Source organism: Actinia tenebrosa, unplaced genomic scaffold (assembly GCF_029948245.1).
Source record: "Actinia tenebrosa isolate PJP-AT-01 unplaced genomic scaffold, QUT_ActTen_1.0 PGA_scaffold6__47_contigs__length_16458017, whole genome shotgun sequence".
Lineage (NCBI taxonomy): Eukaryota > Metazoa > Cnidaria > Anthozoa > Actiniaria > Actiniidae > Actinia > Actinia tenebrosa.
In genome coordinates, this window is record NW_028292583.1 from 15,077,005 (window position 1) to 15,095,134 (window position 18,130).

Genomic DNA, 18,130 nt, shown 5'->3' on the forward strand with positions numbered 1-18,130 from the left:
CCGCACTCGTAACACTGTGCTGACGTGTCGTCTTCTATTTGCATTTTCTTACCACAACAAATATACTTATTTGGTTTAGTAGGTACAAACTTGGGTTTCAAGCACTTTACACAGAAATCATAAACAAACTCTTTACATTCTTCGCACTCCATATATAGACTAACATATTTGCGCTGTTGCCCCCAACCACACTTGGAGTGGGGATTGTCCGTAGGTGGATTTTTGACACGGGTCTTGCCCGTGTTGAGATTGCGCTGGAACCCCCATTCCCTATACTACTAAAGTGTGATATACGAATTCGCTCTAATATAACAAGATATTTTGAAATCAGCAGACGAATTAAGCTGTTTGCTTTTGAATAAACCACATGAACATTTATAACCCTCATTAATGGTTCATTAATATTACACATCTATTAAGTAAAGGTGTAAAAAAAGTAACTATATTTAACGTTGGTAGTTCCTTCAGCTAGTAGCTGTAGGGAATAAGTATTAATTTTATTATAAATTATTCATTACATAATTATTTCGTTATTATAAACTTAATTTTAGAATCAGTGCTGTACATAATTCTATATCATATATTGTCTATTTATATTGTAGCTGAAAAGCTCAGTCAAGGGAGACTCAATAATTAAAAGTGTGTGTGTGTGTGTGTGTGTGTGTGTGTGTGTGTGTGTGTGTGTGTGTGTGTGTGTGTGTGTGTGTGTGTGTATGTAGTCCCAGGGAGCCGACGGTGCCCACTTTACCCCCTCTCTCCTATCAGTGCTCTGATTTAAGAATGTGAAGATTTACACATGAAGCTAAGAGTCCTAAAGGTTTTGATGCTGATTTCATTAGATTCATTTGCTACGCTATTACTTTAGAAGCGTGCTAGGGGCATTAGCCCCCCAATCAGAATTACACTCCGCGGTCCCTAAGAGCTGAGGACAAACTGAAGAGAAGGAAGGTGGAAAACATTTTGTTCTCAACACTTGCCGATGATTTTATGAAATGACCTCCAAATCGTAAATTGCTCAAACCTTACTAACGCTAACCAAAGTATCAGTTCTTCCAATTAATTTCAAGTCAAGAAAAGTTAACAGAACGACACATTCGTCATAGCGCCGCCATCTTGGATGAATTTAACAAAAGAATTGTCAATGAATTCTTTTGTTATATCAACCAACATGGCCGCGGAGTCTTTCGTTATTTCAATCCCTAAGCCTTGGGAAATCTCACTATAATTTTTTTTTTCTTTTTCTTTTCTTTTCTTTTTCTTTTTTTTTTTTTTTTTTTTTTTTTTTTTTTTTTTCTTTTCTTTTCTTTTTCTTTTTTTTTTTAAACTATAATTTTCTTTTATATTAGGTATTAGGTATAGGTTGGACCCTTTTAAAAAAATATTGGATCGGATGCGAGGAGTACATGAAAATAGAAATAACACACTTTTTCTCGATGGAATTTGAGGCATTTCTTTTGTATTTCCATGTTAGCCTCGCATCCAAGACAATTTTATTTGAAAAGGGTCCGGCAAGAGAAAATGAACTAAGAGAAGAAATCCCCACGCCCCCTCATGAGCACTCTTTGATGCTATTTTTAGAATCATTCAATTTCTCATGGGTCTCACCATTCCCTTTCTAAGTTCTTAAAAATATAAATTTTCGCAGTTTTCTTTGCGTTTTTGCTGTTTTCCAACGACCATGATTCTTAGCGTTAAAGCCAAAGTGTTCATGTGACGTCATAATAATATACAGCAAATTCCAAGAATCATTTACATATATATATATATATACATTCAGTTTGAGTAGTACGCTTCGTTTTGACTGATTATTTCGTTGTTAGAGCTAGGCACAATATTTTGCTAACTAAATACCATGACATACTGCAATCAGAACAATAATTACAGTGTCCGCTCGCCTGAGAGTTACCTTAACACCCTCAACCACGAGTTTTCGTGCTCAGAGTTAGGATCATATTCGATCGATGCTCAAGGGAACTTCTACAACAACGACAAAAGAGAACTGCATAGTTTGATTCCTAACTACTATAGCAAATACGGCAGTGATCTGACAGTTGGTTTCGATCCATCGCTCCAACTAAGTCATAGTAATCTCGATAGACCGCTTGATTCTTTCCTGCTTTGGATTCTTTTAAACAAGGATAAGATATCAAGTGAAAGACAAGGCAGGGGTCAAGCGAAAAAGTAAGTTTTTTCAGATAGCCAGTTTTATAATACTAAGGGTATATCTCTGATTTTTCGGGGTTGATAACGTTTTGAAATTGCAATGAAGCTGCACGCGCGCTGAAATTTGGTTTTTCGCTGCCGTCAATCAAAACTAATCAGTCGGTACCTTTCATATTTTTGACTGGCGGCAGCGAAAACCCTAATTTCAGCGTGCAACTCGGAGACAGAGAGTTCAATCGTAGTGAGCCACACCACGAATAAGGACTATTCTTTCGCTTCTGAGTAAGATATATATAAGAGTAGAAGATAGAATTTCACTTAAAAAGCCAGACATAACATCCATGCTCTGTGGTTTTGAATTTTAAAATAACAAATTTTATGGAGCACGATAAACCCCCATATTTTAAGTTTCGTTCAATATATATTTTTTATGAATAAGAATCCTTAATACTATTTATTATTAAAGCAATCTAAATATCTAATGATATCTGACTTTCTAATTTATTCGTAATTAATCAACTAATTGTAATTAAAAATGGTTTTAATCAATGATTATTTATTAAATTTGATCGGTATCCAACTCCAAAATTTAATCAGTTATTTAGAAAATAAATAACACATCTACATAACACATAACTGATACTCGTTGACTTGTTGGTTATGAATCAGTTAGAGCAAAGGCATTTACCCGTGGAAAAAAAAAACCTACTCAACTCATAATTGATGGTTTTTGACCATTCCCAAGAGAATTAAATAACAAAAGACAGGGCGGCCATGTTGGAGGATATAACGAAAGAAATCATCGACAATTCTTTTGTTAAGTTCCTCCAACATGGCCGCCGTGAAAACCATCAATAGTCAAATAGACACAAAAGAAAGCAATTGAATTAGAGTCTACTAATGTGTATTAGTCTAATATCTATTTCAGTAATAATGGATAATAATAATAATCGGGTAATAATAATAATGATAATAATAATGGGAGGTTCTTATATTAGGCATTTATACAATGCGCTTTCAAGATTTCAAGGTTAAATGACTTCACTCTAACAAATCAAACAAAACATTGTCATTATCACATAGCGTTAAATATAATCTTCAGTGCCCCCCCAAAGATTTTAGCTTCCGCCGCCCCTGTAAAAAATATTAATTAAACATTAATTGATTAAGATTACTAGATAATAATAAATATTAATTAGGTATTACTTATTTCAGATTTCTAGATAATAGATATCAAATATTAAATTAAAACTTCTATATAAGGTATTTGATATTTAATCAATACATTGTTCATTTATTAATTAACTAATATTTTCTAGATTGGATGCCGAGTTTGTTTTCACTCGAGCAACAATGAAACTGCTTCTTGCCACTGTGTTTAACACTGGAAGCTATAAACAGCCATGGAAAATGTACGCTATCAAGTACAACGGTACAATCTACATCAGTAACAAGGAGAACATAATCGAGGCGGTAGGACCCCCACGAGAACCTAAACTGTTCTGTCGTGACCGAGTTGAAGAAATGAAGAAGATTAGCTACATGGGACCAAAGTTTGAAAAGTTGATATCAGAGCCCTGTGAATCGCAAGGCAAGCGGGCTGATCGAAAAGTCGACGGAAGACAAGGATTCTATAGCGTTAGAAGAGGCAGAATTGGTGGCCGCCATCTTGTGCTGACCAGAGCTGAAGTGGATTTTGTTGAAAATGTAAGTATTTTGATAACAAAAGCTTCTTAATTTTTTTTAATGATTGCCAATACAACTAGTTATTAATACTAATTATAGTGATATAAAAATAACTTGCCCAACAGGGCGAATACAGGGAGTGCAAGCTTTGCCTCGAGTACACGGGCCGAGATGAATGGAAGTTCCCAATGTATAAGCTCCGTGATTGGTGGTATCATATGTTTGCCGGGGATATGAAACAGGTCATATACGGCATCCGGGATGGCCCGACGTTGAAGCAAGTGTCTCGGGTCACGCAGAGCGAGATCCCGTACCAAGTGAAGAATCCTAGAATGTTATGTCCACCCGCGATTCAATCAGCCCTCAGAAGTTGGAATCCAATGGCGAGTGTAGGATTCGTAGATGACTTCTTGCAGTGGTTGAAAGGAGTAGTGGTTGAGGATAGCTATGGATTGGATGGAGGTCGTGCGGTGCAGTATGTACTAGAATGGGGAAAATTTTCGCCATCTATTGGTTACTCCCGTGAAGAGGTGCGCATGTCTAATTTCGTTCTTCTACCTGATTGGTACATCAGAGAAATGTCTGCTTTCTTTGGCTAAGTCGGGTTTATATTCACACTTGGCGCACTACACCGCACTTCAGTATTCTTCAGTAAAAAGTATTGATGAAATATTGAAATATGATAAATTCGTCAGTCATTTTAGTTTTTGTGGTAGTTATACTAGCAAACAAAGGTTCCTATTAGTGCTTTGACAGATACTGACCGACAATAGATGATTTGCACCATCATATGCCACGCAAATCATATACAGCTTGGGCTAACTGTGGTTGGATGCCGGGCAGAACAATAAAATCCCTGTGAGCTCTCGGGATTTGAATTCTTTCTTATGTAAAACGATTGTATCGTTCCTGCCACTTAACATGGCTGCCGTCACGTGATGGTGCGAAACCTCTATTATTTTATATTTCGATTACTCTAACGTTTGGGGTTTAAAATCAAACTATTTCAAACGTAATATTCAGATTCGTACTTATAGAAATCCTTAAAATTATTAGTTTCTTAAGTTCTTTTATGATTTTTACGTTTTAAAGTATTCAATTAATAACAATAATAATAACTGTTTTTATTACTATTACTGTTATTATTATTTTAATAACACAGTTTAACTAATAATTGATTTCACTGCCCATATAGAATAAGAGTCCCAGTGTATATACCATAATTACCTATCATATCTATAATTTACTGATATTACCTGTATTTGTCTCTTATATTTTTCTTTAATTTAGTTTAGTAAACTTAAACTTAAATGCTCTTCTTCAACGTTTATTTAAATCATTATTTCAAACCGCCATGTTTGGTTGGTCAGCGGAGTCTTTCATTTCACTCCTCACCAGGCTCTCTCGTGCCAGATATTCTTCTCTCTTTATCTTGATATCGAGTAAATATGGTACATCCGGGATAAGCCAAGCTAAAACTTTGACGACGAAGAAGACAACTCCATTAAACACTACGACAAAAGCCAGACGAGCCGCTAACACATAGTAGTACTGGAGAGTGTAATCATAAGGCGGATGTGGAGAAAAATAGTCTTTGAATCTGAAAAAAAAATGCTACAGCGATTGACACGGAGTGATTGTAGGCATTTCTAAGAGATTTGAATAACAAAAGGCATTACCGCCATGTTGGATGGAGATTCAATAAAAACGTTTTGTCAAATAGAACACTTGCATTATGGCGTCGTTTACTACCACTACCAGAATACCTTGCACACTTTCTTTTGTTCAGTTTATTAGCAGCAGTTGTCTTAATTACTTTTCTCATGAGGGAAATCAAAATTGAATAAGAAAGAAAAATCGTAAAGCGTTTTGGTAGTGTTAGTAAAATAACGCCATAAATGGCCTACTTTCACAACATGGCGGCTATGATCTGACATCGTACGAAAATCGATTTGGAAAAGGGTTGAACGCCACAACACAGCCAATTACGTGTTTACCCAATCTGATATACTTTAATTTGTTTCTGACACACAACAAATTTTTTTGTTGTTAGTTGTTTCCCCCTCCACCTCATTTGCCGCAACCGAAACTCGAAAATATCTTCATCTACTTCTCCCAAAATATTCCTTATTCCCCAGCACTAGGACTTGCCTTCCAACCCACTAGCACTGCGAAGATTTGCCTTCCAACCCACTAGGACTTGCCCTCCAACACACTAGGACTTGCCTTCCAACACACTAGCACTGAGGACTTGCCTTCCAACCCACTAGGACTTGCCTTCCAACACACTAGGACTTGCCTTCCAACCCACTAGCACTGAGCTCCTCATCTATCTTTCTCAGTATATTTTTAACATAATTTAAAAGATATTTCAGTGTCTTTACCTGCAATGTGTCCTGTTGTAGGGTAGGTTCCTAAATGGATCGGAAGGTTGGATCTCGAGGTCTTTGACATTGAAGTATGACAGACTGTTGTTCACGTAACCCCGTAAACTACCGTCTGGACTAAACACGTATTTGTACACCTCCCTGAAATATATAATATCATTAAGTTAGTAATCACTAAACCAATAGCTAGCAAAGTTTAGTTCATGTCAAAATCATTAAGATAAAAACGCGGATATATGGTTAACCTAATGGGTTGACAATGTTTAGTTTTTTTTCTTCGTCTGTTTCGCTATCTTTCTTTCCTTTGCATCATTTTCTTTATTTCCCTACCATCTCGCTCTCTTCTTTCTCTTTTATTCCATTCCTATTTTTCTTTCCTTCCTTCCTTCCTTCCTTCCTTCCTTTCTTCCTTTCTTCCCTCCATTCTTATTTTTTCTCCCTTCCTTCGCCTCTCCTTCCCTTTCTTCACTCCTTTCTCCTCTTCCATCCCTTTTCTCCTTGAAGACATCATTTCATCAATTTATAAAAAGAAACAAGCGATATTAAATGAAAACCTAGAGATCCCCTTGAACCGCACCTTGGTATAAACTCCGAGGTAAACGCAATAAGAAACGAATTCAAAATAACAGCTGCTGTAGCGATAGAACTGAGAACATCGAACCACGCTCCAATATCCTGAGCCCGCTGTGCAGTCGGTCGGCGGTAGTTTACCGTAAAGTTGATCGCATCTGATCGTATTTCCAGTATGTTGTTGAAGAACGCTAACAGAGGAGCCAATGGGAAAGCGGCCACGAACATGGTAACAAAACCAAACTGAAGAACTAGAAGAGAACATGTTAGCGCAAAAGGTTCTTTATAGAGTGAATAGTAGGAAATTGCACAATTTTGCAGAATTATAAGCTAGACAAAAGACCTATTCTATCACGCACATATGATAGCTGAACGATGGCTCTATTCTTATTCCACCAATAGGAAAGAGAGTCCCTAGTTTCTTGTCAGATCTAAAGTCCATACGACGCCTCGTCATCCTGCGATGTTTTTTATTGGGGGGGGGGGGGGGGGGGGAAGGTATGCATGTGTGATAATTTCAGAATTCATTGCAGCGATTTTGTTGACAGACCTGACACGAGATTGAATTCAAACTGGAATGTTTCTCCTATTTTTTCTGTTTGCGATATCATTTAATCTAAAGAAAAAAGGTCTTTAATTACGTGATGTCTGCTTACCCATTTCCAGATACTCCTCGAACATTCTAAAATCAGGTTCCTCTGATAGAAGATAATCTCTTTCCCACTGAGGATAAGCAGAGCCGCTGTCTGTTGATACCAAGTCGGCCATCTTGCTTCGAGATTTCTTGTTCCATAAACGCTTCACGGTACTAGAATAAAAGGACAACAGATCGACCCAATTAGCAGACTGAAACAGAATACAGGAATCAGCTGATGTGAAACGATAGTACGCTTTCGCGCAAATACGTTGTTTGTTTTAATATGCCTTTCCGGCAACGCGTGCAAGATGAATATGTATAACCTTTGTTTCAAAGCAACAGTGATGTGCGCAAAACAAAATGAAATGTATTTGTCGTGCTATTATGCTGACTTCTGTCATATTACCTAGCGGAAGGTCCAAAATAGGACGCACAAATGCTCGAGATAAGACGGAGAGGCGCAAGCAAGTTCTGTTACATCAGCGTACTGTTTTGTGGACTTGCAATCTTATAACAACATATATGGGTTTATCGTGTCTCGCAACAAAGATGGAGAGGCGCAAGCAAGTTCTGTTACATCAGCGCACTGTTTTGTGGACTTGCAATCTTATTACAGCATATAAAGCTTTTTCGCGTCGCCAACAAGACGGAAAGACTCACGGGATTAAAATTTCGTGGATTTGACTTTTTAACTGGTTTCCACCGAGTAAAATAGCCAGTTGAATACAGAGCTCCATAAAACAGCCCGACGGGTCACATCCTTCCATCCTCACTCCAGCTATTCTATGGAAGTGACCAGGGATTCCTGTCACGAAGTTGCTTTTGAAGAAAGCGATGTAGAAAAATGAAGAGTACATGTTGACGGCTTGGAAGAGGAACATCTTGACTGTTAGGATGTTATTGTATTCTGTTCTTGTGCGGGGGTTTTCCCAGTTGGTCAGCGCGAAAGCCAGTTTAGTGTAAAGCTGTAAGTGTAACATATACACCAATAATCGATTAAGCAGAAGAAGAATCGTGGGGGACGGGCAGGAGGGATATATGATAACCTATTTAGTTAAATCAAAGATTCCTATTTGCCCAAGGTAGCCTTAAAATTCAAATGGAAGCTTCTTTGAACTAGCAAAGCAATAACACCTTGCTTACAGGCGTAAATGGGGAAAAGGAAAGGAGAGGAATGAAAGTGAAAGAAAGGGGACGAAATGAAACGATACCAGAGAGGAGTAAATAGGAAAAGAGATAAAAGGAGAATACACGAGACGAGATGAGACGAGAAAACGAAGTTTTTACCTTGCTTAACACATTAATAGACAGTAAATTCAACAGTGCAGATGTCAAGGAAGTATAGATTCGTCCACTGCCTTGTAGATTCTTACTAGGACTTGCTGCCATGACCGCGATTACGATCCCTCTGTACAACACCACGCCAAACACAGAAGCAAGCGCCAGCAAGATCATCATAGTGATAGCAACCGTTGCTACTACGTATCGCCCTGTCCTGACCATTCGTGATATGTACGGCTCCATTATACCAGTCACTGGGTTGGGACGCTTTTCTTTGACGGTCGCGATGAACGCTGGTCTTGGTGGCTCGAAATCCTCTTCAAAGTGCATCATGTCCCATTCATAGGCTAGACTGATCTGTACCGAAAAAGAAAAAAAAAAAAAGGATTCAGAGAGCAACACCTCACGCCTACGAAAAAGAGCGCAGACAGGGGGCCAAGGGGCCCAAGTACCTTGCATCCTCACGCTGTAAAAACCTGTAAGCACCTTAGTAGTAACGTGAAAAGTTATTCCATTTCTACTATTACCTAACACGCGTGTGAACCAACTTTAACTCGTCTGGTTAGGACGGAGTAAAACGAAGTCGAGCCGCGGACAAGCTAACTATCTGTTACTTACCTGTTTTCTCTTCCAAATTTCCAAAAATACCACACACCAAAACGACATGAAGACAGCAAAGAAAACTGTTCCCTGATAATCAAACGCGTGGGAATAGCGCGCGTACTTGCAACTCGTCGTCAATGACCAGAAACTGCAATTCTTATCGCACAGCGGACACATGTAGAAGAGTTTACTATAGTTCTTGTTGCAGACATCCTGTGCGGGAATGAAGTCATTGATTGTAATCAATCCACCGAGAAAGCAGATTGTACCTACGATAGAAGCGCTTACTAACATCATCGTGTATGTCCCTAGCCACGCAAAATACATCGCTACTCTTGTCCCGAAGTAACTCTTGATAGCATTCAGCGGTTGATACTTATGCCAACGTCTAAAGGAAGCCCAATCCCGTACGAGTCTTTGTCGATCATTCTTCGGAGGATCGTCGGCAAACGATAAGATATCGACATCCCCGTCGTGGAGGCTGTAGGCGTCGTCGTAAATGTTCTCGTGAAGTAATCGTCTAATACCGAAGTCTTCTGGCTCCGTGTGGAAGTATGCCGATTTAAGAAGTCGGAAAACCATACGACTGCGGTCAACTCCGTCAAACATTCTTTCCTTGTCTTTACACAAGTACATGTCGAGTTTGTCTTGTTTAAAGAAAGCATTTATGTAACGTTTCTCCTCTCGCACCGAAGGGTTGCCAATCCTGAACACGTTCCATGATTTGACAACTGGACTACGATTTCGTGACGGTTTCGTGTCTTCGACGGGTTCTCGTATAGGCACTCGGAGCATCATCGTTTCTGCACACTTGGCTAACGTTTCGAATGGAGCGTGAATCAAAGTGTAGGTCAGCTGGGGTCCCTGGAAAAAGAAAACGGTAAGCATAAAAAGAATAAGTATTTTTCTTTGCTTCAACAGAGTAAGAAAACTACTCAGCAGTATAAAGATGCCCATCGCCATCGCTGTGTAAGCGGTCCAACGAAAATTCGTTTGATGTGTTGTTCTCTCCTTTGCCTCGAGGGTTTTTCTCCTGGTTCTTCAGTTTTAATAAAACCACACAATACAATTGGTGAAAAAATCCAGTCTAATCTACAAATTAGTTTGCAATTATTAATCACGTCACCATGGATTTTTTCTCTTCCTCATCGTCCTCCATCTGTAATTGGTTGTCAAACCCTGTCGCCTCTTCCACCCTTTTAGTAAACACATTTCTTAAACGTTTGGTAGCTTTGCCCAACATTTCTAGAAGACCACTCCCAAGTGCTTTGATGTTTCTTTCTTTCGCTGCCTTATAAATGGAGCCTCCAAGACTCTCTACATATCCCGCCCACTCTTGCTGGAAAAACAGAACAGAAAAAAATAATTGTTTATGTGTTGTAGTTATTTTACGAAATAAAGTTTAGTTTTGAAGCAGGATTTCCTGTGTGTTCTAACAACGCATCCTTCGAGGGACGTTATTTGCTAAACCGTTTTTATGTCGTTGTAACCATTTCATTTTATTGCTATTGTATATATTGATATAATTATAATATAATATACAATATGATTTACCAATAATATATTTAGTTTTTAACGCTATTAAAGTATTAAGATATCGCGATAATGTTTGAATTAATGTTTTTTTACAGCAGCCAGCATGTTGGATGACTTTAACAAAAGATTCGTCAATAGTCTCTTTTGTTATATCATACCATTATACCAACATGGTCGCTCTGTTCAATCTCTTGGGAAAGATTGAAAACCAGCCATTAGAAGTTCTTTTTAGCGTAAAATGCCATAGTTATATGCATTTTCCAAGCAAAGTATAGCAGCTATAAGGGTATAATTTTCTTAGAATTGAAAACTTTTTCACAAGGAAAATTTTCCCCATACCTCGTTAGGCATTGTCGGCAGGACATGTTGCAGCAACAGCCCACTATCGTGAAGATTCTTCTCAAAACATCTTCTCTTTCTCTCATTCTCTTCTTCTTCTTCCTCGTCCTTACCAGAACCTTTTAATGCTACCAAAACGAAGTCTACTCTCTTCCCTTCACTCAGGAAGTCGTCTTCTTGAAGAGGAATGGTTTTAGCTTTTTCATTCGTGGATTCTCCATCTTCATCATCGTCAGATTGCAGATTCAGTGCAGATTCGAGTGCATCTGGTAAGTCCACCTTCTCCAACAATTCTTCTTTATAACTTTCGACTGTGTCGGATAATATTTTTGAAACTTTATCATTCAGAAAATTCTTGAGTTTGTTCATGATCTTTTACCAGACTGCAATGAAACAAAATAATTATTTAGTACACTTACGGCGAATCAAACAAAAACTATTCAATGTTCATAAGGGGAAGCATTTCCAAACGATTGGGCGCGAGAGTTATGGTAAACAAAGTCACTAAACGTCATGCAGCCGGACACGGTCTTCAAATAACTAAACGTCCGGCAGTCCGAAAATTTCCCATATTTCTCTTTGAAATCGGCCAATTTTTTTTTTCTTTTTTTTTCATTTTTTGAAACCGTTTATCTTTATTTAGAATCCACAAGCGCTTCCAAAAAACCAAAAAATCCGAGCTTTCTCTTTTTAGCCAGCCCTGTACATAGAGTACGAGCGATGCAAGTGTGACACTTGTTTCTCTGACGCTGCCGGACATGGTCTTCAAATAACGTCAATAAAGCGCTTCTAAAAAACCAAAAAATCCGAGCTCTGATATGCGTCAGAGTAACATTTTCTAAGTGTCACACTTGCATCGCTCGTACTCTATGTACAGGGCTGGCTAAAAAGAGAAAGCCCGGATTTTTTGGTTTTTTGGAAGCGCTTGGGGATCCTAAATAAAGATAAACGGTTTAAAAAAAAAATGGCCGATTTCAAAAGGAAATATGGGAAATTGCCGGACGTTTATTGATGTTATTTGAAGACCGTGTCCGCCTGCCGGACATTTAGTCACTGCGTATAATAAAACATTTCTTTATTTGTGTCCATTAAAGAATATCATCATCAGGCAGGGTTTCTAATTATGGTTGATCAGAGTATTACACAGCGGAAAGAAACAGACATTGAAATATCACTCCACCAAATGTTTCATCCTATTTTTCTCACTTTTATCATTTTTCCCCTGGGCGTTTCTTCCTCCGTGAACAAACAGAAATCTTTCAATAGAATATCAAGTGATCGGTCTGAAGTGATGCGTGAACAAACAGAAATCTTTCAATAGAATATCAAGTGATCGGCCTGAAGTGAGGGGTTATGTGATATTCACCGATGGCGTAGCCTGATGTATCACACGGCCGATAACTGGTTTGTTCTTACATCGGGGAGGTTTTCTGAATAACATAATTATAAACTATGCTTCCTTTACACTCTGTGCCACAGTGGTGGCAATGCTTAATGTGGCAGACTAGTTTGTTTGAATATGTTTGCGCAGATGAATTTCCAGCAGCCGTTAAGAAAAGACAACGTACAAATAAAAAAAGTAGATGAAAAAATTTCTTCCCTGGAAGATTTAAAAGCCACCCCTGGCTTTAAAGACACTTGGAAATTGGGACAGGGGTTTTGCGAGATATTCAACCCAGAAGAACAATGAAAACCGAGCTTAAGTAAGAACAAATAACGGTTCAAGTCCATGGCTTACAGTATTTTCAAACAGCCTCCATTTTCCAATAAATGCTCTTAAAGGTATGACTCATAAATCAAAGTGAGCCTGCCCACACTACTCCATACTTCTTCCATTTAAGACTCTCTCTAGGATATATGACCATGCTGCTGTATATTTTTTTAAAAACTAACCCTGATAGTAAGTTCTGTGCTGTATATTCAAATATTTTTTTGCAAGAATACAAAATTTGCATGCCCATGAATATACAACTTGGAAAACTTTGAACACAAGTTTATCACGAATGAACTGATCATGAAAACATTACCTATATAATAGTGCATAAATATTTTCATCCTATAAACTTAAAAACTCTCATAGAACCTTGCTTCGGAACGTTTTCTTAAGCGTAAGATGCATTGGCTCCTAATTATACGCTTGTTATTAGCCTCTGAAACAAAATCTATTGTTTATTTTAGAGAAGAGCAAAGTCTAGGAATTTTGCTCTCAGATATTACTTCAAAAGTGAGTTAAAATAAACTTCTTCGTATGTGAATAAAGTTTTCAGAATATAGAATTACTTACCTTGTTTTTTCGAGTGTCTTAGAGCACCTACAGCGTAGGGCATTGTAGCTCTTTTAGATAATTCTCCAGTAATAATTCGTTTTGCTTGAATGCAAACATGAACACAACTACCATGCTCCAGCACTCATTGTATGAATTAATCGGATTTCGATATTTCTGAATTATTTATCCATTTATCCTTGAACGTGCAGATAAGCAATGTAACAAGAATCAAGTTTTCTCATAGAATATAATGTTTATATATAAGCGTGTTGAAATAATCACATTTCATTTAAGCTCGTTTTTATTGCTAAGAAACTGATATATGATTAGAAAATTTAGGCGGGAAGTTGACTGCAGAAGGGCGCGTTTTTGGCGGGAAAATGCTAATTATAAATGACGAGTCTCAATGGCGCCTTGCTCGTTGTTCAAGCAATTTTTAAATCTTTTCTATTTTCAACGAGAAGAAGAATATCAAATTTTCTGTGTCCTAATCCTGATTATGTTCGTAGATATTTAAAGCTCCCAAGCCCCTCTAAAAGTCATTCATTGTTGTTTTAATATACTGAGGGGGTGGGGGTGAGAGAGAATTATACTGAGGGGGTGGGAAGGAGGAAGAAGTGCTCGCGAAGGGATTATCTCTGCGTTCCTAGTCGTTCTCTGCGTTGCCTCAACGTTTTTCAAGACTTTACCTTCAACCCCCACCCCCTCCCTCCATCGAAACCGCTATCACTCTACCTATATTATGGAGTCAGGATCATTGATCAGTTTGTTCAAATTTTATTTGCGTCTTTTACGTCATAATTCTTTCCATTCGTAATACGTTCCTTGTGGTTACTCTCCCATTCATCTATCTCTCACCTATTATTCATTTTCCATATTGATTATAGTTTCATTTACTCAAAGCTCTCATACTATTCGACAATGTTTTAACTTTTTTAAATTTTTGTTGTTCATGCATTGCAAACAAAATTCACAGTGCGTTGTCTGTGCGTGTAATTTCTCTCATTCCACACAGTTTAGTTTGATTTTCACATCTCAGCACATCATTCCTCTATGCTTTTCGCTCGCTTTCAGCATCTCTTCACCAAGCTGGTTGCATAGCTGAGCAAAATCTTGCGTAATCTCTGCCTTGCATGTGGGAGATTCCTTCTTGTAACAGTCCAAGAATGACTGAACATCTTGGCACATGTTGGAGTTCGTCTCCATACTTTTTGTGAATATCAGAACGCACTTTTTGTGAACTAACACTGAGCATTCGGCTGAGCTGTCCGCACCTGTGGTGAATAGTAAATCTATGCTTATTTTGAAGGAAAAAATATTCGAGGGAAAAAATATAAAGGAATTATAGCTAATTTTTCATTCACTTTCACGTTTATCTAAAGGATAGTGTATTTTTTAGTATCAGATAAAATATGTATCACGATGTTGTTATGGAAAGGTCCACATAAAGTGTGTGCCTGGACAAGTCACGAGGGAAAGCGATCCCATACAGAAGAACGACTCCTAATCCGTGATATTTCGTTGCATTAAACTTAAAGCAAATTCTTTTATCAATTTGAACAAGAAAACGAAGCGAAAACTCACCAATATCAATGGCACGATGTTTCGTAGTGGCTGTTGGAAAGAAGTTCAAAATGTATTAGTGCGAATGTCAGGGCGGTACCCTGAAACAACTTCTAGTGATCTGGCTGGGCTGATCAAAGTCACGGCACGGCTAACTCACAGATAGAATTGGAATTAAACTTATTAGTGTTTGTGGATGGATGAAAATAAATCGGACAACTCGAAGAAAAACCCTGAATAAAGGAAAAAACCAACAAACTCTACTCTCATATGCATGTGGTGAAACAGTGTGCTTACCTTGGACCTCAGTCCTGAGTGTCGTATACTCGTGGTCGGGACACAAGTTCAGTTTCTTGTCCATCATACCATGCTGAAGAACCACGTATCTATAGTCGTCAAGGAACGGTCCACTACAGCTCGAAGTTTCCAGGCACGTCATAAACGACTGAGTAAAACAAATTTGGTATCGAATCAAAAACGTTATACTTCTTGTTATTCTCTTAAGGGAGTAACTTTTGTTCCTCCACAAACGTGGATAATACATGTAGTCATGAACTAGAGAGTTGGCGTTCTTGTGGATGAATTAAAATGATCAATCAAATGTGGCGGCATGTTTTCTATTATCTATGACGCTTGCACGTCAAAAATAGCCTTGAAGCCTTCAAACTTTATCGAACTCTGAAATAACCTCTGGTCTGATCTAAGTCAGGGCACGGCTAACTCACGTGCACAGATCGAATTGGATTTTAGTGAGTTAGGTTTTGCGAATTGAGAAAAACTAGGGGAAAATCTAAAATCAAGAGAGAGAACTAACAACTCTTCTCACATGTGATTCCGAGACCAGACCCCAGAGGCGAAAATTAATACTCTCAACCTACCTGCATTCCATTGCAGTACACTTCCAAATCAGGTTCGCCTGCGCTCTTTTCAAACAAACTCTTGAATTGATGATTACAGCTCTTGATAACTTGGAACTGACAATCCGAAGGTTCGATCTGACGAAGAGCCAGTTCGCTCTCCTCTTGACCTGCAATTTCTTCCTCGAGGGTCGCTGTAGCCACGAGAACAAATAACTGGAGCAGCAATATAATCTTTTGTTTCATTTTGACAATTAAAACTGAAAAATGGATGGAAAAACTGAATGAAAATATGGGAAAGGAACAATTTTCAGATCAAAGATTTTTCACTTATTTTTGGCAGTGGATAGCTGATAATGATAGCTTCGTAATCGATGTAAAGGCAAAAAGTTTTTCCTGACTGATTCAGTTAGTGAGAAACCTTAAGGCAAGCAGCAAAACTCCTGTCTTCAGAAATCAGATGAATGTTACCTTTTGGATCGATGGAAATTCAAACTTTAGCGTTGCTAGAAACAATGCCTTGACACTATTTAGTAGCCTAGGTGGTCTCCATGTAGCTGAACTGCTATTTGCCTTATACCAACGTACTACGCACGTTTATATACAAACTATTTCTGATATTGTTCGATTGCTATTGAATAACAGGCCGCCACATCTAGAAAAGAACGAGTCGCTACAAGAAATTAGAAGAGGATGAAAATATCTTTGAGCGATTAAGTCAAGCCTCAAGTGATTCATTGACGATCAAAAGATATAACCCGAACACTAAAGGTCGTTAGAGCCAGTCCCGTGGATTATTTGAGGGTTTTCCCCCCTCGAAGTTCAAAACGTCTAGCCATGCCTTTATTTGAATTTTGCGATCACGGAAACGTGTTCAGTTAATTCAGCTGGTAATTAATTTCGTTGAAAGCGCGCACGTTTGTAGGCTAAAATCGAACGTTCAATGAGTAGGCTGTCACCTTAAGTTTGTCTATCTGCTAAACATACAAAAATAAGCTATTTCTTGACTTTTTAAACCATACGTACGATGTTCAAGTTAACATTCGTGACATCCAAATAGATTGTACTCAAGGGAATTATAAGTGGTCTGAGAAGAGAAAATGTTATACCACTCAAGCGATAACGGATATAGTGCGAAGGAGTAAAGAGATGCGCAGAATTTGATAAGAATGGATTTTAGTACAGTTGGCACCTAGTGCAATGTTTTTTTCTTCTCCAAGCACCAAAAGGATGAGAAAATAAGGGGTAGCCCAGGGAATGTACACTCAAGGAGAAATCATATCCCAACGGTTTCACCACAATATGCCTTGAATCACCATCTCGTGACGATATCTTTCCGCTTGCAGTCTGTCGCGCACGAAACACTAACAGATAACCTATGCATAATATTGTACCTGCGGGTGATCATTGTTGTTATATTGGGGTTTTCCAGGTAATCTGACTAGGCGCGCAAAGCAGGATTTCCGTGATTGAAAAAGGATCAATCCCATCAACAACCGCACGCTCAATTCACTTGCGTTTCCTGGCTGATTTCTCGCAAACAAATCTTTTCTTGTTGAAAACGAAACACTATCAATAACAGATATGAGGCTTTACTTAAGTCAAGCATCCTGCTGATTGTCAAGGACCCATGGGCAGCAAAAGATGTGGTTCTCGTAGTTAAATCCTAATAAGAAATCGCTGTCTTTCGCAAGCTCCTTTAAGACCGATTACGGGTTCATTCTTTGATAAAATAGAAGAAAAATAACCTGAACGATGAAGGTAAATCCCTAGTCTCATCTGGACAACATATGATTTAAAGCGAAAAAAGTTTTAGATAGGCCTTAAAATCGCGGCTAAATAACATTTCTACTTGCATTTTACTTGCCCGCCATTTTGCCATCCCCCCCTGCGCATCAAGGATCAAATGGATTTTTTCTCCAAAAACACGATTCGCGATTTGATTGGTTAATCGTTTTTCCATGGCCTCAGATCACCTGGTTGTTATCAGCCCTTAAACACTTATAGCTTCGGTATTGTTATCCAAGTAGTATGAAGGCCATACTCTGGACTTAAACCAGCTCCCGTCACGGAATGACCTTGAGAAAACAGATGGTAACCTTAGGCCAGGTTTATTTATTTTGTGCATTTTCTATATGAGGTGGTAGTAAGTGAGTCTGTCCTGTCTTTGATCCAATGGCCACCTCTAGACCTTATTCTTCTTGGTGCAATTTTTTCAATTTCTTTCTCTAAAAGTTGCGCA

The 18,130-nt window shown here is 38.3% G+C and overlaps 3 protein-coding genes across 3 annotated transcripts; 1 reads left to right on the forward strand and 2 right to left on the reverse strand.

The window, feature by feature from the left end:
• Positions 1-1,754: 1,754 nt before the first annotated feature.
• On the forward strand, positions 1,755-5,164 carry LOC116308793 (decapping and exoribonuclease protein). Its single transcript, XM_031719283.2, has 3 exons — positions 1,755-2,181; positions 3,483-3,870; positions 3,975-5,164. Exons 1-3 carry the CDS (start codon positions 1,853-1,855, stop codon positions 4,446-4,448), a joined length of 1,191 nt encoding a protein of 396 aa, XP_031575143.2. The 5' UTR covers positions 1,755-1,852; the 3' UTR covers positions 4,449-5,164.
• A 29-nt stretch (positions 5,165-5,193) lies between these two features.
• Positions 5,194-13,668, reverse strand: LOC116308792 (anoctamin-7). The gene is made up of 10 exons (XM_031719282.2): positions 13,487-13,668; positions 11,203-11,585; positions 10,454-10,666; positions 9,343-10,191; positions 8,731-9,081; positions 8,104-8,408; positions 7,463-7,614; positions 6,814-7,057; positions 6,234-6,377; positions 5,194-5,449 (listed from the first exon to the last, which is right to left on the reverse strand). Exons 2-10 carry the CDS (start codon positions 11,569-11,571, stop codon positions 5,194-5,196), a joined length of 2,883 nt encoding a protein of 960 aa, XP_031575142.2. The 5' UTR covers positions 11,572-11,585; positions 13,487-13,668.
• A 561-nt stretch (positions 13,669-14,229) lies between these two features.
• Positions 14,230-16,542, reverse strand: LOC116308805 (uncharacterized). The gene is made up of 5 exons (XM_031719297.2): positions 16,360-16,542; positions 15,910-16,148; positions 15,329-15,476; positions 15,053-15,082; positions 14,230-14,742 (listed from the first exon to the last, which is right to left on the reverse strand). The coding sequence occupies exons 2-5, from the start codon at positions 16,132-16,134 to the stop codon at positions 14,504-14,506; spliced, it is 642 nt and encodes a 213-aa protein (XP_031575157.2). The 5' UTR covers positions 16,135-16,148; positions 16,360-16,542; the 3' UTR covers positions 14,230-14,503.
• Positions 16,543-18,130: the final 1,588 nt, after the last annotated feature.